Raw genomic sequence first — 23,702 nt, forward strand, 5'->3', positions numbered from 1 at the left:
CTGTCCATTCCAATCTTACACAACCACTGAATGTATTTGTCTGTAGGTAATGCACTGTAAACAGCTTATATGCCTCTCCTAGCCGTTCAATAGAAGGCCAAAGAATAGGCCTATTTATGTCTAAACAGCTAGAGTAAAGCAGCAGGCTGATGCTCTTGTATTGTCTCAAATATTACATGCGTTTGACATCTGCAAGGAGAAGCAAGTACATGGGTCTGAATTGGCAAAACCAGTGATTTGTATCAGGAAGTCCATTTTAATTGTGTGGTGGTTTGAGTGGATGGAATGATGTATTAAGGCGTTTGAGAATTTGAAATCTGCTTAGGCAGCAGTAAGTGTCCACCGCAGGGCGCTCCACTGTGATGAGAGGGGTAAAGCTCTGCAGAATGGAAATAGGACCTAATGGAGGGGAGATATGCAGACTTCAGAGCTCTGAGCCACAAGCTGAAAGAATATCATTTGTGTTTCAACAGGAGCCTCACGGCTGGCTGGTGGACCTTGTGAATCGGGTATGTATCCTCTCTCACTCTCTCACTCTCTCACTCTCTCTCTCTCTCTCACTCTCTCTCTCTCTCACTCTCCTTTCCCTCTTCCTGCATAGAGCTAATGATCTTAATCTGCTCCATGAAAGCTGTCGTCATCTGTGGGATAGACTCCCATGCTGATGTGACCTCTCGTTCTGTGTGTGTGTGTGTGTGTGTGTGTGTGTGTGTGTGTGTTGGCTCTGTGTGTAGTTTGGTGAGATGGAGGGATTCACTGCTATCCAGAGCAAGCTGAACATGGAGGAGATTGAGATCGGGGTAAGTACCCTCACTGTCAGCTTGGGTCAGGATGGGGTCAGCTTGTGTTTAATTGTAAAATTTAAATTAAGTTGTTGAATTAATTTTTTGTCCTCATTTCCTTTTTTCCTTTTCATATTGGTTCATTATTTGTATTTACTGTATTGTGTGTGTTTTTTTTCAAACTTATTTTATTCTTCTGTATTAGTGGGTCAATATATTTAGACGATTTTGATGTAGCAATGAGTGGCTTGTGCCTTTGGCTGGTATATCAACTCTGTAGAAGGCATGGCAGAGAATGATCAATAGGACGATGAGCGCTGGAAATGGAGGACCAGAAGAAAAGAGGGATCAGTGAGGCGAGAAAAAGAGGAGGGAGGGAGAAGGAGAGAGAGAGAGAGAGTGCGTGAGTGAGAAACAAGGGACTGCAGATGAGTTCAGAGAGGGCAGAGATTCAATTATGACTGCCGCACACAGGATGTGTGTTGATGGACAAAACCATCTTGTTTAATGTTACTCCACACCCCTGCAGCAGCTTTGCTGTACACACTCACTCATGCACACACATGCACACTTGTACACACACACACGCACACAGATGCACACAGTTGCCCACAGTTGCCCACAAACACTTTCTTTCTCTCGCTCACAGACAACCATACACACACATACACACACTTGCACAAACACACACACTCGCACACAGGCATGGAGAGTGATATTGAGACTCAGCTGTGCCACATTTCACAAGTCAGATAAACAAGTGCAGTTCAGCTGATGATTATCCTCCTGTCTGTGAGGGAGAGAGGAGCGAGGGATTCTCCCCTTAACCCCCAACCCAGCCTTTACATCGCCTCCAAAACACACTACTGAGCCTGCCGACTGTGTGTTGAGAAGAACCCCAATGTGCCGCACTACCTACTGAGATATTTATTCAGTATCTCAGTCATAGCCTCTGACTAGCTGAACAGGCACTCTTCTATTCTCTCCGATCCTCTCCTGTCCTCGTCCGTCCACTCCCCTTAAAGGCTCCCCCTTGTCTGCGTGCTCTAAAGTGGCCTTGTTTTTGGTTCCTCCTCGTGGACCTTTGATGGCGGCCATTAGCACTCCGCAGGCGTGCCAGGCCGGATGTGCAGCCTGGAGGACATGGAAAAGATGCTTTGATTTGTGTGTCCGTGTGTGTGTGTGTGTGTCTGTCCGTGTGTGTGTGTCCGTGTGTGTGTGTCCGTGTGTGTGTCTTTGTCCGTGTGTGTGTCCGTGTGTGTGTCCGTGTGTGTGTCCGTGTGTGTGTCCGTGTGTCCGTGTGTGTGTGTGTGTGTGTGTGTGGTACAGACAGATGGAGAGAGGGAGATGAGGTGGGATTTGCATGCCAATCAGGCGATCGAAACTAAGACAAGCCAGGGGCTGTCTCATGGTTGCACAAAAATGACAGGGGACAGATGTGTCTTCACACTGTGTGAGATGAGGTCTAGTAACGCCAGTGATGAGCCTGTGTGTGTCACAGTACTGTACTATAGTTTTAGGCACGTTAAAAACAATGCTGTGAAGTAGGGCTGTCAAAATTGCTCAAAAATTACATTCGAATGTTCGTTTGGAAAAAAATCACGAATTCGAACTATTCGAATATCTGGTTGCCTATTTTACGCAGTTGCCGTCAATACGTCAATAATGCGAAAAAAAAGCTGTCTCGGACTTTGCCGAGAACATTGCGTTACAGCAGCTTTCACCAACCAGACTACTAGCTCCCCTGCTCTACTTCGGATGCTTATTGAATGGCATAGCCTGTGTAAGTCCAGCTCAGAACAGTTGCGAATAAGAAAGAATAAATGTCCATGTCTGTTGTCTTGCACAGACAACCAATTGAAATCGCCAGGAACAAAAATGATGAACGTAGGCTATATGATTTTGTAATGTAGTGCAACCGTGGCTAAACTGCTGGGTTATTCTCAATGAAAAAAAAAACATTAGGCTATAAGAACGATCATCGCAAGCAGCACTGCTTCCTTACTTTAAAACGAGGGACATCGCGAACAGACAGAGGCTCATTCACAAAGCAGATAGGCGCTTGTACCACGGGAGTGTTTTTTCACATTCGAATATTATCCCACTTCTGACACCATGTATTGACTTGTACTTTATCATAGAAAGTATTACACATATAGGCTACTGCAAGTTCAGGAGTCTTTATTAAATCAACCGTCTTCCACTCTCACTCAGGTAGGCCTACGTTACACTAGTTTCCGGTTCACGCATCATTTCACAATAAGAGTCCTGATAAGATCAGTACTAAACATTACATGAGGGACATCGCGAACAGACAGAGGCTCATTCACAAAGCAGATAGAGGCGCTTGTACCGCGGGAGTGTTTTTGCACATTCGAATATTAATTTTCACGTTCGAATTCGCGTTTTTGGATACCATTCGAACGAATATTCGAACTTCGAATATTCGTTGACAGCCCTACTGTGAAGTAAGAATGCTTTTAAAGCCATGGAAGTTATGAAGTACAGATTATCTAACGACATGACAAGTTTTTATTTATCAATTAACAAACACGCAAAGTGCATATAAAAGAATGTTTAAAATCGAAATATATAGTACACTAATACAGAATAATACAATACAATAATACAGAAGAATAAAATAACTTCAAGACAAAGCCCAAAACCATTGCCCCGTACTGTATCTTTTCTGAATACAAGTACTGGATTTCTAGTGTTGAGATGACTATTTATTGTACATATAAATAGCACATGTATATATCAGACAAGGAATTAAAGGAAGGATGGCTAGATCTCTGATCTTACACTGTCAGTGAACACTCTCTCCTGCTTGCCTTTTTGAAGTCTTGCTGAAGTTCAACAGAACCAAACAGTGCAGTTCAGTAATTTCGTTCCCAGACACACCTCCACCATCCCTCTACCACCCTGCCTAGACAGGAAGAGAGAGAGAGAGAGAGAGAGAGAGAGAGAGAGAGAGAGGGAGAGGGAGAGAGAGAGAAAGAGGGAGAGAAAGAACTTCCACAGGAGAGAGCATGAAAAAGGGGGAAAAAGGAACAGGAGGAAACCTGGAGAGCGCCTGACTCCGGCTCCAGTGTGGGGGAGGTGGAGGGAAGTGTGTGGGGGTGGGGGGGGAAGCGAGAAAGGGAAACTGTGTGAGGAGGAGGAGGAGGAGGAGGAGGAGGAGGAGGAAAGGAGTGATTCATTCACTCTCTCCAGGCGGAAGCGAAGTCGTTTGATGGCGAACAGAGGGGTGATTCATCAGGGGCTCAGAGATGCCCTCTCTCACCACCAGCATGGACAGGACAAAAGGCCACTTGGCTCCCTCAGCTCATAGTCTCTGTCTGAGAGAGAGATGGGGATTGAGAGAGAGAGAAAGAGCAAGAGCAAGAGCAAGAGCAAGAGCAAGAGCAAGAGCAAGAGCAAGAGCAAGAGCAAGAGCAAGAGGAGAGGCTTTAGCATGCTCTGCTGCCTTTGCCTTTTCAGCTCCCTGGGTGACAAGTCAGTCACTCCCTGGTCCTACACAGCCATTCCCAGCCTGGCCCTCTCTCTATGAACTGGTCACAATATTTGGAGAGAGCACTAAAAGACTGAGAGTGGTGATATTAGGATGAGTGGAGCCATTAAGCCTTTGAGGTGATTAATGTCCACTGTCCAGATGCATGTCACGTCTGGTTTCCTGTGTCCGAGCAGTCGTGCTCCATCGTCTGCTGTGTTGACGGCAGTGCTGCGTTAGATGTTTGTAACTTGTGCCTGTCATTCACACACACGTACACTGGTTGTGTGTCCTCAGAGTGTTTCGGCCCTGGTCCAGCCCTTGAGTGTGTGTGCTGAGTATCTCAACTCCAGTCTCGTCCAGGTGAGCTAATCGCCAAATCTTTTTGGAAATATTGATATTGGGAAGAAGTAGTACTTTCTCCTCTTGATTTTTTCTGTGTTATTATTTTGCAATAAATTGGTAATATCCTCAAAGAAATAAATACTTTGAACATGTTGATACAGGCACAAATTATGAAGTGACAAAACAGAGAAAAAAGAGCCTCTTTTGTCAGGAAACAAAAGTCCATGCAGAATTAAGTCAGAGCGTGCCTGTGTTTCTTTTGTATCTTAAACCTGGACACATGATCTGGATCCTGTTTAATTAAAAGTAAATCCTCCTGGATTAGCTGAAATGTTATTCTAAATCAGGCTCACAGGTGTGTTGTCAAATCTGATCTGAGGTGAGGATTCTTGCGTGCGATTGCTACATTCATCGGTTCACCCTTAACTGGTCCCTTCCTGTTCCCATCAGCCAATGTTGGACCCTGTCATTCACAAGATGATCACGTACGTGCAGAATCTGGAGGAGAAAGACCTCAAGGATAAGGTAGGAACACACAACATGGGAGACTGTGATTGGGAATCTTAAAGCCAGTGCATATCCACCACGCCAGCGAGGCCCACTTACTAAAGCACATCCACTGCTCTGTTTGGTCTCGTGCTTCATTCCTACTGTACTTATTTGATGCCCTTACACATTTCCATGTCTTTCCATTTATGCTCTTTCTCTCTGTCCCTTCCCTCTCTGTCCCCCCTCTCTCTCTCTCTCTCTCTCTCTCTCTCTCTCTCTCGCGCTCTCTCTCGCTCTCGTTGTCGTTTGGCAGCGTCTGGTGAGCATCCCGGAGCTGCTGTCTGCGATCAAGCTGTTGTGCATGCGTTTCCAGCGGGAGCTGGTCACTGTGGTGGACGACCTAAGGCTGGACATCCTGCTGAGGATGCTCAAGACTCCACACTTTAGTGCCAAGATGAACTCCCTTAAAGAGGTCTGAGTCCTGGAGTTTCACACACACACACACACACACACACACACACACAATCACAGAGTTCCCCTCTATCGCAGTACCAGGTTTCTGTTTTCTACAGAACTGCTACAGTGATTTGCATTGTGTACAGTGTTGCACGTATACAGCACCTAAGGCATTACATTGACATACATTTCCGTCCATTATCAAGGACATTCTATATCCGTTAGCATCTTCACCTATGTTGCTATATTCTCCCCATGCAGTCTGATATTTATAGCCAATGCTTGTCACATACATTTTTGTGCTGGAGCCACAAGAAGCCTGTGCCAGGCAGCATTCTCATAGTTGTCTGGGGCTCCATGGGCTGCAAAGGTTGTGAATCCATGACCACCCACCTCATGCTGAAGTGTGTCTCCTAGGTGACCAAGCTGATTGAGGAGAGCACCGTGTCCAAGACGGTGAAGAACGCCATAGACACCGACCGGCTGTTGGACTGGCTGGTGGAGAACTCCGTTCTCTCAATAGCCCTGGAAGGTGAGGGTCACGGCTCGGACCGCTGGTGTTTTGTTTTTGTTTAGTTGTTTTTACAGATTTAGTCCACAACATCCAACATTAATGGAATTGCAGAGGCAGAGTAGGGTATATGAGGGATGTTTCTTCCTCAGCGTTCACAAGAAGGTGCCATGCTCCTTAATTGCTGTCAAATTTGCCAGCCCCGAAGCCACTACTCGTATTTAGGTCCCTCTTTCAACTGGTTTGTGTGGCTTTTTACCCTGAAGCCATTGTAACACACACACACACACACACACAAGCTCAAACTCTCCTCTCTATTTCTCTCGCACACTCACATCCTGCTGATTACCCTGGCGTCCCATAATTAGCTTCCTGTGTGTGTGTGTGTGTGTGTGTGTGTGTGTGTGTGACAATGGCCGCAGGAGTGTGTGAGCCTAGTCACTCTCAGGGGCTAATGAGTGCTCTGCCTGCTCCATCTGTCCCTGGCTCTGTAGTTTGTTCTCTCTTTCTCTTCTCCTCTCCTCCGCTACCTCTGTGGAGGGCAGAGGCGATCTCAGAGCACTGGGCCCTACTGCTGACAGGGGCTTCTTCGGCAGGCTCCTTCTCCACGCCTCTCCGCTCTGCTCTCCTTCTCCTGCCCTGGTGTTGGTCTGGGCCTCAGGCAGTCCTACTTTTCTTTTGCTTTTCTTTTCTCTTCTCTTTTCATTTCCTTTTTTCCTGTTCCTGTTTCCTGAGTTTGGAAGTCACACAGTCGTCTTTTGTGTTAGTTTGTTTGTTTGTTTGTTTGATTGTTTTGTCTTGTCTGGTCTGTTTCTTAGGTTTGTTGTTGTTTCCTTCTTTTCGCACTTCAATCCACTGACCTTTTCCGTCTCACTCCTCCTCCTCCAACTTGTTCGCTGTTTTTTACTTTATTGTTTTTGTACCCGCTGTCCAAACAATAATTTGGTCAGAGCAAGTGTTTACAGTATTTCTCTGTTCCTAAAACACATTTTTTCAAAACATGCCTCGGTTTCTCTGAACACTAAACCCAAGTGCCAACTCCCTAAACCAATTCTGCTAAACTTTAAGCACAATTCTCTGCTTTAAACACAGATTTCAATTGTTAACCGCACTTTCTTCAAACCACAACACACAATTCTCTGCTTTACACACAGTTTTCAATTGTTAACCACATTTTCTTCAAAACACTAAACACCATCCTCTCTACTTTGCATGCTTCATCAATGCCAAAACCTCATTGTGTTCAAACAGAAAACACTGCTAATCAAATGACAAAACTTCCATTTCCAAAGCTGTTGTGCAATTTGAAATCAAAACTTTAGCTCCTATTTTGGAGAACAATTTATGGCAACATTGAAGTGAGTGGTGATCAGAGGGGCAGAGGAGTGAGAGTAAGAGGAGGAGGAGGAGGAAAATGATGAAGAGGAAGAGCAAGACGGAGAGCCATTACTGTATCTCTGATGAGATTCAGGCCAATGTGTTCAACCATGTGGTCAACATGGGTTTGACCATGCAGGAGGCTAGCAAGGCTGGCCAGAGGGTTCAACCAAACATAAGCCGCTTCTCAGTTGCACCGATTCTCCGGACATTCAGAAGAGAGAATGGGTAAGAAACACTACTATGACAGTAAAACACTAGTTTGAATGCCTTACTGTATCAGGAGCATAGTATTCTTGTATTTGTATCTGTAGAATATTTTACATTGTACTGTATTTGTAAAATGACAGTATACGTAAACAAATACAAAGTGCAACCATTGATGACCAAGACATATTCCTAAACATCAATACAAAGAGCCTAGCCACAGTGGACCATGTTCTAAGGCAGAACATCTCGAGAATGAAGCAGGTGTACAGGGTGCCTTTTGACAGAAACTCTGATAGAGTCAAACAATTACAGTATGATATGACTATGTGCAAGTAGGTCATATACGTTTCCACAACTGATTACGTCCTATCAGCACAGAAACATTACTGTACTGTATTGTAATCCAATCAAATGTTCAAATCAAACTGTATTTTCAGATGTTTCAGATGTGTCTTGAGCAAGAACAGGATGCAGTCTAGTTTTTTTGTCCTTTTATTATTATACATTTTTCTTTCATTTTTGAGTTAAAACATTATACAGTTACAATATTTTACAACAGAAGAAAGCGTACAGTAACACTGGAGATGAAAAGGCATAATACTCCTGATAAGGCCTTCATACTAGTGTTTTCCCATTTCATAGTAGTGTTTTCCATTGAGCACATCAGTGTTCAATCAATGCTTAAAATGTCTACTCAAATAATGGTCTGTGTTTGTTGTTTGAAAACAAAATGCCCTTTTGAGGTGATATAATAGTGTTTTGAAACCAAAGTGTCATTTTGCAAGAGATATAAAGGGTTTTGCATTTTGTGTGAGTGGTTTTGGGATTTGTGTTTAGAGCTAAGAGAAACCGAGGCATGCTTTGAAAAAATGTGTTTTAGGAACAGAGAAATACTGTATTCTTTGTAGGTGACTCGTCTGTTTTAACTGCCCTCAGTCTCTGATCACTCCTCTCCCTCCAAACATACTCCTTCCCTCTTTCACATTGATTTGACTCACCTCTCCTTTCTCTCTCTCTCTTGTTGTTTCTCTTTCTGAATGGCAGGGAATATTGACCAGGCGCAGTACTGTGATCGGATAAAGGGAATCATTGAGCTGTTGGGCAGTAAGCTGTCTCTGGACGAGTTGTCAAAGATCTGGAGAATACAGGTGGGCACACGTCCTTGGCCTCCTCTTGAAGCCCCAGCCACTCCTGCACCCAAGGAACCTGTTCTCCATGACTCATGCATTTTTTCTGATGTAAAACCTTGGCAAGGAATTAGGGACCGATTAAGGATTCAACTTTAACATTTCCCTTACTCATTTCCACACCTAAGGACATATTGGAAGGTGTCGAAATGAGTGAGGGGAAACAGTTTTATAATTTGTATTATTTGACATGTATGATTTGACTGTGTATGACCCTCATGGTCCCTCTTTCTACTGGTTTGTGTGGCTTTTATCCTGCGGCCTTTGTAACATGTACACATACAAGCTCAAACTCTCTTCGTCGTTTGTGTATATGTGCAGTTCACATGTGCGGTGTCTATAAAAGCATTAAGCTCATGTTGAAAAACTGTTTTATAATTTGACTGTGTTAGACCTTCATAGTTTGTGTCTGTGTGCAGTTCACATGTGCGGTGTGTTTAAAAACGCCGCTTGTCTTGTTTCCTCTCCCCCAGGCTGGCCAGTCATCCACAGTCATTGAAAACATACACACCATCATCGCCGCAGCAGCTGTCAAGTTTAACTTTGACCAGCTCAGCCACCTTTTTGTTCTCATTCAGAAGGTAAGGTGTGGGTGTAGGTGTGTTTGTGTGTGTGTGTGTGTGCACATTTGTGTGGTTGCACGCACATGTGCGTGTGCGGTTGAGGTGCATATGTTTGTGAGAGTGGCCATGTGTGCAGTTGTGTCTTTTGTGGGATTTTTTTTCTCCTCCCTGTGTCAACTCCCCTTGGCTTTAATTAAGGTCTGGGCAGTTTGTAACTCCCATCCAGGCTTCTGGGGCTTAGCAGGCCTGAGGGCTACATGAACACAGCTTTTCCTCAGCTCAACTGTGTGTGTGTGTGTGTGTGTGTGTGTGTGTGTGTGTGTGTGTGTGTGTGTGTGTGTGTGTGTGTGTGTGTGTGTGTGTGTGTGTGTGTGTGTGTGTGTGTGTGTGTGTGTGTGTGTGTGTGTGTGTGTGTGTGTGTGTGTGTGTGTGTGTGTGTGTGTGTGTGTGTGTGTGTGTGTGTGTGTGTGTGTGTGTGTGTGTGTGTGTGTGTGAGATTCACAGAGCTGGGAGGTAGAGAGTGATCGTGTACGGCAGAAGCTGTTGAGTTTGATCGGGAGGATCGGTCGAGAGGCTCGCTCTGATGCCACGACTGGCAAGGTGAGTGACTTTTGCAGACTCTTCCATCCACTCCACGCGTGCATATGCATGTATGTGTGAATCATAGGAAAATAAAACAATTCATTTACGTTCAGTTTTATTTTAAATTATATGTGTGTGTGTGCACATACATACATACATATTCATTTGTGTGTGTGTGTGTCCTTGTGTGTGTGTGTCCTTGTGTGTGTCCGTGTGTGTGTAGGTGCTTGAGGTGCTCTGGGAGTTGGCCCATCTGCCCACTCTCCCCACCAGTCTGGTGCAGCAGGCCTTGGAGGAGCACCTGACCATCCTGAGCGACGCCTATGCAGTCAAGGAGACCGTCAAGAGGAACTACATCATCAAGTGCATCGAGGACATCAAGAAGGTGAGAAATCAGATCTATTCTCTATTCTGTTCTCTAAGTGCTGATTTAACCCTTTTAAGGTTACTAAGCACACTTTAAATATGAGTGTTTGATGTCATACAGTGTTAATATATTTTTTTTAATTTTAATTTTTTATTTATTTTGGTTTGTTTTGTGTTAAACTGACCTTCCTCTCTGCCCGTGAGCAACACTTGCAAAAGCAAAGGTGTATCTCCATCGTACATCACCTTTCAGTTTTCAGTCTCTTATCCTTCTGTCTATCTTTCTTTCTCTCTCGCTCTTTCAGACGCTCTTTTTTTGAGATCGCTCGCTCTTTTCTTTCCCGTCCTCTGTTCTTGTGCTTTGCTCCTGGTGGCATTTTTAGTGGTGGTGTTAAGCAGGAGAAAGCGCCCAACATAAGGATGCGCACCTGCTCACGTCATCTCTCATGTCCTGCAAACAGCCTCTTCCATTTAAAGCAACGCTCTCTCTCCTGGGTGTGAAGTAGAGGTGTGAGCATTGGTGTTAAAAGTTGTCGCTAGCTTTCTCTCTCCTTCTCTCTCTCTCCTTCTCTTTCTTTCCCTCTCCTTCTATTTCTCTCTTTCCCCCTCTCTCTCTCTCTCGCTTCTTCAACACAACGGGTTGGGTCTAGACTCAGTGCTTCAGCCTTCTGTCAACCTCCGTCGTCCAAGGAGGCATCTGAATGCAACTGTAGTTTATGTTTTTAGATACATTTGCTGGAGGAACCAAAGTCTTCCAACGAGACACAGGTCTCTTTTCTTACTGGCTCCTGGGGCAAGAAGAAACCCAGCTCACTGGCCAAAGTAAGAGACGCCCCCGCGGGCCACGCCTAACTCTCCTCCAATCAGAAATCACCTGGAACAGGGCTGACCACACCTGGGATTGTGATTTGGCGGTTTGCCATTTTGGTGATTCTGTCTGCTTCCTTTGGAAATGTAAAGGAGCCCACTGAGATTAAGAGATGGCTTTCCAAAGGCTTTTATCTAGAGACAGATTCCTGAGACTTAAATGATAAAATAACCATCATAAAATGTACTCGCAAAAGTCAGGTAGCAGCTAAATTATACACAATCTTGATTCCAATGTGTAACTAACATTTATAGGTTTTTGATCAGTGTAATACAGTTCCAAGTCATGTAATTCCTGTAGTATTTATGAAGGGTATCTGGTATGCTAATGGCCAGGTGACAGGGCTCCTCTTTCATACTAACACAGGCTTACTGTCTCTCCTGGGTCCTGAGAGGATCTCGCCAGCCATAACATCAAAATAACATGGGTGAAGATTTAATGAGACACTATATATAGCTCATGAAGATCACATTTGTTTGTGTGTGTGTGTGTGTGTGTGTGTGTGTGTGTGTGTGTGTGTGTGTGTGTGTGTGTGTGTGTGTGTGTGTGTGTGTGTGTGTGTGTGTGTGTGTGTGTGTGTGTGTGTGTGTGTGTGTGTGTGTGTGTGTGTGTGTGTGTGTGTGTGTGTGTGTGTGTGTGTGTGTGTGTGTGTGTGTGTGTGTGTGTGCGCATATTAGTCCTCCCAGCAGAGCAACCCTCAGGCCGTGTGGGTGGTGCCGGCTCTTCGTCAGCTCCATGAGATAACCCGCTCTTTTATCAAACAGACCTACCAGAAGCAGGACAAGGTGAGGCCCTCTCTTTTGCACGCAGCTCCCTCTCACGTTTACCTTTGTCCTCTTACACACATTAATGCAAACATACATATTCACACACATACACACACTTCAGATATAACACACATTGAAAGAAGTTGAACGTCTCTGTTCCTCCTGTAGAGCATCATCCAGGACCTGAAGAAGAACTTTGAGATTGTGAAGCTGATCACGAGCAGCCTTGTGTCATGCCATCGCCTGGCTGTGTCTGTCGCCGGCTCCAACGGCCTCTCGGGCTCCACGCTCGTAGATGGAAGATACTCCTACCAGGAGGTAACACACCCACAAACACAAAGTTACAGCTCACTTCAAATACTCCCCATATAAGGCAATCAAAAGATTTTCTAGCGTGAGGCCCTGCCATTAATTAGGTTCAAGTTCAACAGTGATTTAAGTGTTTGAGAGAGAGAGTGTGTGTGTGTGTGTGTGTGTGTGTGTGTGTGTGTGTGTGTGTTTATTTTGCCTTTGTTTTATTATCAATTACAATTATATTATGTGTTGATACAAGTATTCACATACGGTTGTCCAGGTGTCTATCTAGTGTCTGTTCCTCTGTAGTTGCAGTGTGCCCCAATGTTTCTTTTAACCGTTCAATCTGTTGACGACCTTCGTGTCGAATGTGAAGCTAAGCCTCTCTCTCTCTCCTGTATCCTCTCCGCAGTATCTGGAGGCCCACCTGAAGTTCCTAGCCTTTTTTCTGCAGGAGGCCAGCCTCTACCTGGTGTGGAACCGGGCCAAGGAGGTCTGGGAGTGCCTGGTCTCTGGCATGGACGTGTGTGAGATGGACCGGGAGGTACTGATCCCTGTAGGCCACTGGGTCCAACCCCTCTTGGAGTTGCCCAGAAGACAGCAGTTTATCCTATCTCTCATTCTTTTACATTTGAGATAAATGCAACATTTTAAAACATATTCTCTTAAACGTACAATTATCATGTATATCTAGTGAATGTGTCTGGTTGTTAATGTGCGATTCTGTGTTGTTAATGAGTGATTGTGTGTTGTTAATGAATGAATGTGTGTTGTTAATGTGTGATTGAGTGTTGCGTGATGTTAATGTGTGATGTAGTGTTGCGTGATGTTAATGTGTGATTGAGTGTTGCGTGATGTTAATGTGTGATTGAGTGTTGCGTGATGATAATGTGTGATTGTGTGTTGCGTGATGTTAATGTGTGATTGAGTGTTGCGTGATGTTAATGTGTGATTGTGTGTTGCGTGATGTTAATGTGTGATTGTGTGTTGCGTGTTGTTAATGTGTGATTGTGTGTTGCATGTTGTGTGCAGATGTGTTTCGAGTGGTTCACTAAGGGTCAGCATGACTTGGAGAGTGACGTCCAGCAGCAGCTGTTCAAGGAAAAGATCCTGAAACTGGAGCCTTATGAGATTACTATGAACGGTAAGACAATGGAATACCACAGCCTATGCTTGAAAAAAGTTGTTAATATATGGTTATTATTGATTGTAAATTGTTATCGTATGTTCAAATTCAACAGCACAAAAGCCGTTCATTGGCTGATCACCTTAACACACCACCTCTGTCTGGTTTTCACAGGTTTTAACCTCTTTAAGACCTTCTTTGAGAATGTTAACCTCTGCGACCATCGACTGAAACGGCAGGGAACCCAGCTGGTATGCTTCCACTCCTGAACACATCTCACATCTCATCCGTTTATTTGTCTGTTAATGTTCATTTGTATCATTAGCAACATTATATTTTATAATGCCCCCCTGCCTGTGCCTTTGTGATTCATAATGAGGAGTGCGGTGTGCCTGTTTCTGTCCTGACAGTGTGTGGAGCGGCTGGATTTGGCTGGTATGGACTTTATCTGGCGCATCGCCATGGAGTCTCCCGACGAGGAGATTGCCAACGAGGCCATCCAGCTCATCATCACGTACAGCTACAGCAACCTCAACCCCAAAATGAAGAAGGTGAGGCAGGGCGCCGGGGAGGGCAGCACCACGCTCACTGGACCTGGATGACTGAGGTTTCTAACCTGTGTTTTTCTGTCTGTCTCTATTTCTGTGTGTTTGTCTGTTCCCCTGTAGGACTCTGTGTCTTTGCATAAGAAGTTCATCGCAGATTGTTACAAAAGATTAGAGGTGAGTGGTTCTGTTTTTTCTTCTCTCTCTCTGTCGGTCTGTCTGTGTGCGTGTGCGTGCGTGCGTGTGTGTGTGTGTGTGTGTGCGCTACTTCACTACGCTTACACTTGATCATTTGCTTTTACAGGCTGCCAGCTCTGCCCTGGGGGGCCCCACCCTTACCCACGCTGTCACCAGGGCAACCAAGATGCTGACTGCCACCGCCATGCCAACTGTTGCCACATCTGTGCAATCCCCTTCCAGGTGCTAAGTCAGATTGTGTGTGTGTGTGTGTGTGTGTGTGTGTGAGAGAGATAAGGCGCTGATCACACTGACCATCTTCTCTATGTTTTGTTACGGCTTGGCAGCAGCACTTCACCAATATTGTCAGACTAGTGACGCACAAAAGCTTTAAAGCTGAGCTCAAGTTCCGCTCAAATCAGAGTGTAACGTAACACTCATCAAAACGTCAGCATTCTTAATTGGACGGGGCCTTGGAAATGACCACAAGAGCACTGTCAGTAAAACAGCAGAAATGACTCCTCACTTAGCGACCATACAGAGCTATTACGGTCTGAGCATTGCGTGACATGCTGCTGCTATTGCTACTGCCACTGGTTTATTATTCCCAGTGTGATGCCGTTTAAACATCTAATCACCTCATTCTGTTTTATACCAGGTCAACCAAGCTGGTGATTATAGAGAGGCTGTTGTTACTGGCGGAGAGATATGTCATTACTATAGAGGTAGGTTCCACACTTCACAAGTGCGGTTATTTGAAGTGGATGGATATGCTGTTGTGGCCTCACAGCTATTGAACATTATATTAACACAACACTGTGTTAGATATATCTGAATGCATTTCACTGACAAGAGAGCGACTACTGTTAGGAGCTTTTGGTCGATAATTGCAGAAGTATTTGGTTGAACAATCCTTTCCAGAGAAGCCCAAAAGTGTGAAGCAACATATTCAGGTTACCCAGAAAGCCCAGCTATGTTTCCGCGTGTTTTCCTCCCCTTCTGCTGAGTGAGTGGAGTGAGGTCAGCAGTACACGCCAGCCCCTAATGATTAAGCCTTCCCTTAAAAGACACTGATGACTAATGTCAATATAGAGATTACCCTTAGGTTGCTGTGTGTAGGAAAGCCTCTGTCCCTAACAGACAGGCAAAGAAACAGAGCTCTTGAGATGCGTTTAGGATGACCTCATCAGCCCGTTAATAATGCGAGGTTAATTCCTGCCGTGTTGATTAATATGCCTAAAGTAATAGGGCTCTAGGGTCCACTTGGGTTCCAAACCTTCCAGCCAATCCTGAGTGATGGTCTGCACTGTAAGGGACCTTACAGGGATTAGTTGCTAAGGCGATAAGCATGGCTCTAGTTTCATAGGAGCGTTGAGGATTATTTCATTAAAACAGTGATCCATTTCACATGATCCGTGAAGAGGTTGACCGCAGTCACTCTCTGGTGATAATCACTCTTGAGCGCGTGTGTGTGTGTGTGTGTGTGTGAGTTTGCTTGAGTAAGAGAGAGAGAGTCTCCCCCTCATGACCCAATTTCCTTGTTGATGAAAGGTATGCGGTTATCAAGTCCTGGCACATCTGCAGCTCTGTCCAGCTCCTGTGCAGCGGCGACTGTCAACATCAGATCCCCTGCCCAAGCCAGCCAAGACTCATGTGCTTGTGTTGATCTCTTCCAGGATTTGTACTCAGTTCCTCGGACCATTCTACCTCACGGTGCCTCCTTCCACGGCCACCCAGTGACCCTCCACGTTACCTACGAATCTACCAAAGACACCTTTACACTGGAGGTGACGCACATTGACGCAACCATACACCTTTTCTCGTCGTCGTATAGGGCTGTGAAGTTGTACAACTCATTCTAAGCTCTAGGCCCCTACAGATGGCCTTCATTTGCTGTTAGGCCACTGACATTATTATATGTTGATATGATTAAATAGAAAGAATTACTGCAGCAGTGAAGAGGCACATCTGCTCAGTCTTACATATAATTTTCCACCCGTAGGCATGCACACACATACATACATACACACATACACCCACATAGATATACATACACACACACACACACACACACACACACACACACACACACACTAGTGTGTTGGCTCTTGAGCTGGCGACAGAACAGACAGACAGAACATATACATGCAGTAAGCAAACAGAGATCTACTCGCTGGCCTGTAAACAACAACCGTCCCGTGTGTACATTTATGGATTTCAGGAACATCTTCCACTCCACCACACACACACACACACACAGGCAGACTTTCAAACACTTAAATCATTGTATTGTACTTGACCTGATTAATGGCAGAGTTTCACATTAGAGCGTCTTTGGTTTGCCTTATATGAAGAGTGCTTGAAGTGACCTGTGTGTGTGTGTGTGTGTGTGTGTGTGTGTGTGTGTGTGTGCATACATGTTTACATCTTTCAGGCTCATAGCAACGAGACCATTGGCAGCATCAGGTGGAAGATTGCAGAGCAGCTGAGCTGTCCGGTCGACAATGTCCAGATCTTTGCCAATGACAGCATGGTAAGTCAGACATATACACACACACTCACACACACACACTCATGTTCTCTCAACAAGCCACTCAGACATCCTCACAGTAACTGATTTATGGGAAATGCGATCTATGAGCAAAGCAGCTGTGTAGTTGCATCACGTTTGGTTCTTTGTCTGTACCGGTTAATCCTTCTAGAGAAGTAGAATTCATCATCATCAGGTTATCCAGCTGTCCATTTCCTACGATTAAATAAAGCCATAAAGCTATAATGTTTATGACGCACTCTCTCACACTCACTTGTGTGTTATAATTGGTTGACTCTTTGCTTGTGATTGTTCTTCTGAAGCTTGTGTCCTTACATAAGCTCAGGTTAGTTCAATAAAGATTGCCATGATGATAAAGGCCATTTGTGTTGACTGTGTGTGTGTTTGTTTGACACAGCTGACAATGAACCGGGACCAGAAGCTGCTGAACCAGCTGGGCTTCTCGGACGAGCAGAGTCTGACGGTGAAGAGTTCGGGCACGGGCACCCCCTCAGGCAGCTCCGCAGACAGCTCCGCTTCAGCCAGCAGCAGCAGCAGTGGCGTCTTCAACTCAGCCTACGCCCTCGAGCAGGTACACACAGACACACACAAAGACAGACACACACACACACACACACACAGACACACAGACACAGACACAGACACACAGGTCCACACTAAGGCACTCTTTATTAAGATGGCTACATACTCACACACATATAAGTTCAAAGGGGGGTGTAAACGTCCTTACCTGACACTAGCCCCCATGGCTGTCTGCATGTGTTGATGCCCTCATGAAAGCTCTGCCATGGTGGTGTGTGAGAGGCTGTAGTGCGCAGACACTGACGCCAACATGTCTGCCTGTTTGTGTGTGTTTGTCATCAGGAGAAGTCCCTGCCAGGGGTGGTGATGGCGCTGGTGTGTAACGTCTTTGAGATGCTCTACCAGCTGGCCAACTTGGAGGAGCCAAGGTGAGACTTCCTCTGACTTGGCGCCGTACAGATGCTGTAGAAATGCACTGCATCAAATGCCCTATGAATTAACTCAAAGCTCTAATACCTGTGGTCCCCATCACTGACTAGATACTTCTCTCTTTATTTATCTATTCTCGCTTGTCTGTCTCTCTCTCGGTCTCTGTGTCCGTCTCCCGGTCTCTGTCTCTCTCTCTCTCTCTCTCTCTCTCTTGCTTACTCTATGTCTCTCTCTTTTTTTCTCTCTCTCTCTGTCTCTCTCTCTCTCTCTCGCTTTTTCTCTCTCTCTGTCTCTGTGTGTTTCCCTGTCAGGATCACGCTGCGAGTGAGGAAGCTGCTCCTGCTCATCCCCACGGACCCTGAGGTGCAGGACGCCCTCGACAACTTTGTGCCAAAAGAGTCCAGCGTCTGGAGTCACCAGGTAACTCGCCAGACAGACAATGACTTCATTTAGTTCTCCTGATTTCTCAGAGGAGAGCAGAATAGAGTGTGATTGCTTAGCCCACTTGTGCACTGGCTCTCAAATCAGAGCAGCTGACACTGAAGAAGCCTTTGTAGTAACTACATTAACACAATCCAAAGATCTAAAGTTGTCATTAGATTGCCATATTTATTCTATTAATCAAACTTCATAATCAACCACAGTATCTTTGTGAATAAACTTTAATAAAGGCCTTTTATCTCCTCTCTCTGTAGAAAACCCTGTTCACACTGGGCTCTTTTAACGGCCTTTTATCTCCTCTCTCTGTAGAAAACCCTGTTCACACTGGGCTCGGGCTCCCAGGCCTCCAAGTCTCCGTCTCTGTCCAGTAAGCAGCAGCACCAGCAGAGCGCCGCCTCCATCCTGGAGTCCCTCTTCCGCTCCTCCGCCCCGGGCATGTCCACCTTCAGGGTGCTCTACAACCTGGAGGTAAACACACACACACACACACACACACACACACACACACACACACACACACACACTCTCTCTCTAACCAAACAACACACTCTCACCACACAACACTAACCAAACAACACACTCTCACCACACAACACTAACCACACTCACCACACTCACCACACACACACACACTCACACACTTCACACACTTCACACACTCACCACACACCAACACACTTGCCACACTCACACCACACAGATTCAACATTCAGCCTACACACCACAAATGTACTTCTTCCCTTCTCAAGAAAGCTGTCAAATCAGAAGTAATCTTTTTTCCCCTATGCAATTGACATTTGTGTCTTGCAAAGAGTGTGTGTCTTGCGTCTTGAATATCTCTCTGATCTTATTTTGCCCCATCTCTGTCTCAGGTGTTGAGCTCAAAGCTGATGCCCACGTCTGACGATGAGATGGCAAAGACCAGTGTGAAGTCTTTCTGTGAAAACTTCCTCAAAGCAGGAGGCCTGAGGTACTCACTCTAACTCAACAGAGATGTCATTCTTACAGTATATGACCTTGAACATGAGAACACATGGCTGACCTGTTTAATGTCTGTAATATTAATAAATGTTGGTGTGTGTGTGTTTGTGTTCCTATATCTAGCCTGGTGGTGAACGTCATGCAGAGAGACTCCATCCCCTCAGAGGTGGACTATGAGACCAGACAGGGCGTCTACTCCATCTGTCTGCAGTTGGCCAGGTACCCACATCTAGAAATCATCATGCTTATGTTTTCCGACACAGTCCTAAAGTTGTCATTAGAGCATTAGGCAGTTGTTTTCACTTCCACTTTCACCATTCTTACAGTTGAAAGCCACACTCCTGGGTTAAGTGTGTTTCTCTTCTCTTAAGTGGACTCTCTTGTGTGGCTCCCCCTGCAGGTTCCTGCTGGTAGGGCAGACCATGCCCAGCATCCTGGATGATGAGATGAGTAAGGACGGCCATGACACGCTTTCGTCACGACCCTTCCGTAACGCGGGGCGACAGGGCAACCGGCAGCTGTCTCTGTGCGGGACACCCGAGAAGTCGTCCTACCGGCAGATGAGTATGTCGGACCGCTCATCTATCCGCGTGGAGGAGATCATCCCCGCTGCCCGCGTGGCCATCCAGGTGGGCAGAAAGCTCTGTCTGTCTGTCTGTCTGTCTGTCTGTCTGTCTGTCTGTCTGTCTGTCTGTCTGTCTGTCTGTCTGTCTGTCTGTCTGTCTGTCTGTCTGTCTGTCTGTCTGCTATGCCATCTCAGTGAAATTGAATTAATTCAATATAATTAATCAGTTATGTAATTTGATGCAGCTCAGCGGTTATGTAATGTAAGCTTGTGTCTGTCTTTGTTTCCCCATCACCAGACTATGGAGGTGGGGGACTTCACCTCCACAGTGGCCTGCTTCATGCGCCTCACCTGGGCGGCTGCCGCCGGCCGATTGGACCTGGTGGGGAGCAGCCAGCCAATTAAAGAAAGCACCAGCTCCCTCTTCCCCATGGGAGTGCGCAGCAGGGTCAGCAGCACAGGTGAGATCGACCAACCCAAACACACACACACACACACACACTTATCTTTTGTTGTAGCCCCTGCCAGTTATCAGTCATACCCCAGTGTTTAGTCATTGTTTGGGACAGTGTTATGACCATGCTTATGTGGCACTTAAAAAGCTCATTGTATCTTTGTTATAAGCATCTTTTTTTTTTCTTTGCTTACATGTGTTAATATGCGTTAATAACACAGATCCCCATCTCTTATATTCCAGTGGTTGATTTACAAGAGTTGAAATGTCTCACTAATAAGAGTGTGTTCTGTGTGTGTTCTGTGTGTGTGTGTGTGTGTGTGTGTGTGTGTGTGTGTGTGTGTGTGTGTGTGTGTGTGTGTGTGTGTGTGTGTGTGTGTTCTCAGGCAGTAACTGCAGCTCTGGCAGCGAGGGCGAGGCCACCACGCTGCAGGCGGGCATCTGTGTAAAGCAGCTGTGTGTGTCCATCAAAGACACAATCATCGCCCGCGAGGCCCTCTCTCTGCTCGTCACCTGCCTCCAGCTGCGCTCCCAGCAACTCTGTAAGTGCCACACACACACACACACACGCACACAGATATGTCCCTCTCAGACACATAAAGCACGAACACACACACCGGTACATAATCGCACACATTTACTACATTCTGTACTGAGATTTAATCTCATTGAAAGTAAATGTCCTTTACAAAGCTGTAATCAAAGTGTTTTCTCTTTCTATTCCAGCCTCTTTTTATAACTTACTAAGTGTGACTGATTTCATCATAGACATCCTGCTTGGTTCTTCCAGTGGAGAGGTATGGATGAGCACCCAGGTTCAAGGGTACCAGCCTATGAATCTTGGTGGTGTTAGCATCAGTTAGCAGTTGAGCTACCGGAACACATAGATGAATGGACATGAGTGCAGGTTCCCCCTAACTGTCTGTCATGTGGTGTGCATTAGATCCGGCGTGTGGCCTGTGACCAGCTGTACACTCTGAGCCAGACGGACGCGTCGGCCTACCCTGAGCTGCAGAAGCCCAACCTGTTCCTGCTGAAGGTGGTGCTGACCGCCCAGCTGCCCCTCTGGTCCCCCACCAGCATCATGAGGGGCATCAACCAGAGGTGATCACACACACACACACACAAAGACACACACACACATGTTATAGACAAGAATACACACGCACACACATATAAGAGTCAAGCATGCACACCATCCACAAGCATACACACACACACACACACACACACACACACACACACACACACACACACACACACACACACACCCACCTACACCCATATGCTGTAGACAATCATACATGCGCATACACACACAGAGAGACACATACACACAACTAAATATCTTAGACAGGCATGTACATATTCAAGTGTACAAGCACTCATACATAACTACTTTCACATACATACCACATGTATATGTAAACACACAAACACACACACACACACGTGCATGCCTATGTTAATTATCAGGACGACATCTGGTTGTTTTCGTCAGCCCTAATCAGAGGTCATGAATTTGACTGCTTCATTTCCTCTGCTTCATTTATAGTATGGTGTCCTGCTCCTCCCCCTCCTCCTCCTGCTCCTCCTGCTCCCCCTCCTTCTCTTCCTCCTGCTCCCCCTCCTCCTCCTCCTGCTCTCCCCCTCCTCCTCCTGCTCCTCCTGCTCCCCCTCCTTCTCTTCCTCCTGCTCCCCCTCCTCCTCCTCCTGCTCTCCCCCTCCTCCTGCTGCTCACCCTCCTGCTCCTCCTCCTCCTGCTCCTCCTCCCCCTGCTCATCCCCCTCCTCCTCCTCCTGCTGCTCCTCCTCCTGCTTTAGAGAGGTTCATGACTGGCTCTGTGTCCTCTTGCAGGTTGCTGTCTCAGTGCACTGAGTATTTTGACCTGCGATGCCAACTCCTGGATGACCTGACCAGTAAGTGCCCTCTCCCGTCTGTGTTACTTAGAGGTTCCTCTTGCTCAGATAGACCCTAATGACCTCATACTGAAGGACAGATGCAGCCAGGGGTGGCTACCTCTTCCACTCACTTCCTAACATTTATCGGCATTTCAGTGTTTAGGTATTTATAATAAGTATAACAAACACATTTAAGAAGTGGACAGACTGGGATTTATGTCAGTTCTAAAACGTTGTTGGCATGTGACATGATGTATGGTGTGCGTGTGTTTGCGTGTGTGTCTCTGTGCGTGTGTGTGTGTGTGTGTGTGTCTGTCTGTCTGTCTGTCTGTCTGTGTGTGCTCAGCCACAGAGATGGAGCAGCTGCAGATCAGCCCGGCGGCCATGCTGGAGGATGAGATTAGCTGGCTGGACAACTTTGAGCCCACATGGACGGCGGAGCTGGAGACCAGCGAGGCCGACAACATCCTGCTGGCCGGACACCTCCGCCTCATTAAGACCCTGCTCTCACTCTGTGGCAACGAGAAGGAGCAGCTGGGTAAGATTGGAGGGGAGGGGAACACATGTGCTCAGACACACCTACTCACACACACACTTGCACACACACACTTCAACACACACACTTGCACACACATGTGCTCACACACATGTGCCCACATACACGTGCTAACACACACACATGTGCTCATACATACACTTGCACACACATGTGCTTACACACACACACACACACACATGCTTACTCACACCCTTTGCACTGACACTCTCTTGCACACACACAATTTCAGTCACTCACGGGCATTCATGACATTCATGAACCAATCACAGATGTGGGAGAAGCTGCTCTCCAGAGAGCGGCTCCTAATGGCTGGTGTGTTATATGTTCTCCATGTTACATCTCCAGGCTCCTCCCTCATCCAGCAGCTACTGGACGACTTCCTGTTCCGAGCGTCCCGCATCATCCTGAACAGCAACAACCCCACCAGTTCCTCCGCCCCCAGCCACGACTTCCACCCAAAGTGAGAAATGTGTACACACACACACACACACACACACACACACACACACACACACACACCTTTCTGGGTGTGTACACACAGGCGTCATCACTTCAGGAGAGTAAGTGATTGTTTGTGCAATGCAGTCTGTAAGGTTCTGATAAGCTCCTGATTTTTGTTTTGGATCTGTAATCCAGGACATGGAGTTGGCATGGAAACAAAACCGAACCCATACAATTTCAGTGCAAACTGTCAGCTCTGATTTAAGATCTGTCGACTGATTTACATCCAGTCTAGGTCGACACAGGAGGAATTAACGCTCAGATTGTACACTAACAACATCTGCTACCGCATACCCCAAACACATAACGGACTCCAACTGCATGTTTTTGTGATTTCTTAATGGACCCACCTTTCCTCTCTCTTTGCTCCTCCGCGCTCTCTCTCTCCTGTCTCCCAGGTGCAGCACGGTGAGCAGTCGCCTGGCAGCGTACGAGGTGCTGGTGATGCTGGCTGACAGCTCCATCACCAACCTGCAGCTCATCACCCGCGAGCTGCTCTCCATGCACCACCAGTCTGACCCCTCACTCACCAAGGAGTTCGATGTAAGTGGCCTTCTCTCTCGCTCTGTTTCTCGCTCTCTCGCTCTGTTTCTCGCTCTCTCGCTCTGTTTCTCTCTCTCTCTCTCTCTCTCTCTCTCTCTCTCTCTCTGGCTCTGGCTC

General features: G+C 46.3%; 1 protein-coding gene across 1 annotated transcript in view; it reads left to right on the forward strand.

The window, feature by feature from the left end:
- The window catches only part of usp24 (ubiquitin specific peptidase 24), a 49,696-nt gene that overhangs the window by 11,136 nt on the left and 14,858 nt on the right, over nt 1–23,702 (forward strand). The window contains exons 6-41 of the mRNA XM_080832120.1: nt 474–509; nt 735–800; nt 4,573–4,638; nt 5,071–5,145; nt 5,423–5,581; nt 5,983–6,097; nt 8,708–8,811; nt 9,324–9,431; nt 9,918–10,013; nt 10,219–10,380; nt 11,907–12,014; nt 12,165–12,314; nt 12,703–12,834; nt 13,323–13,434; nt 13,591–13,667; nt 13,827–13,967; nt 14,085–14,138; nt 14,266–14,381; nt 14,797–14,863; nt 15,815–15,925; nt 16,573–16,671; nt 17,087–17,260; nt 17,554–17,639; nt 17,952–18,060; nt 18,391–18,549; nt 18,954–19,051; nt 19,186–19,281; nt 19,463–19,691; nt 19,926–20,088; nt 20,468–20,623; nt 20,808–20,878; nt 21,025–21,185; nt 21,939–22,000; nt 22,329–22,520; nt 22,887–23,001; nt 23,441–23,585. Of these exons, the coding sequence (XP_080688246.1) occupies nt 474–509; nt 735–800; nt 4,573–4,638; nt 5,071–5,145; nt 5,423–5,581; nt 5,983–6,097; nt 8,708–8,811; nt 9,324–9,431; nt 9,918–10,013; nt 10,219–10,380; nt 11,907–12,014; nt 12,165–12,314; nt 12,703–12,834; nt 13,323–13,434; nt 13,591–13,667; nt 13,827–13,967; nt 14,085–14,138; nt 14,266–14,381; nt 14,797–14,863; nt 15,815–15,925; nt 16,573–16,671; nt 17,087–17,260; nt 17,554–17,639; nt 17,952–18,060; nt 18,391–18,549; nt 18,954–19,051; nt 19,186–19,281; nt 19,463–19,691; nt 19,926–20,088; nt 20,468–20,623; nt 20,808–20,878; nt 21,025–21,185; nt 21,939–22,000; nt 22,329–22,520; nt 22,887–23,001; nt 23,441–23,585 (4,170 nt within the window). The remainder of the gene's footprint in view (nt 1–473; nt 510–734; nt 801–4,572; nt 4,639–5,070; nt 5,146–5,422; nt 5,582–5,982; nt 6,098–8,707; nt 8,812–9,323; nt 9,432–9,917; nt 10,014–10,218; nt 10,381–11,906; nt 12,015–12,164; nt 12,315–12,702; nt 12,835–13,322; nt 13,435–13,590; nt 13,668–13,826; nt 13,968–14,084; nt 14,139–14,265; nt 14,382–14,796; nt 14,864–15,814; nt 15,926–16,572; nt 16,672–17,086; nt 17,261–17,553; nt 17,640–17,951; nt 18,061–18,390; nt 18,550–18,953; nt 19,052–19,185; nt 19,282–19,462; nt 19,692–19,925; nt 20,089–20,467; nt 20,624–20,807; nt 20,879–21,024; nt 21,186–21,938; nt 22,001–22,328; nt 22,521–22,886; nt 23,002–23,440; nt 23,586–23,702) is intronic.

Source organism: Sprattus sprattus, assembly GCF_963457725.1.
Source record: "Sprattus sprattus genome assembly, chromosome: 2".
Lineage (NCBI taxonomy): Eukaryota > Metazoa > Chordata > Actinopteri > Clupeiformes > Clupeidae > Sprattus > Sprattus sprattus.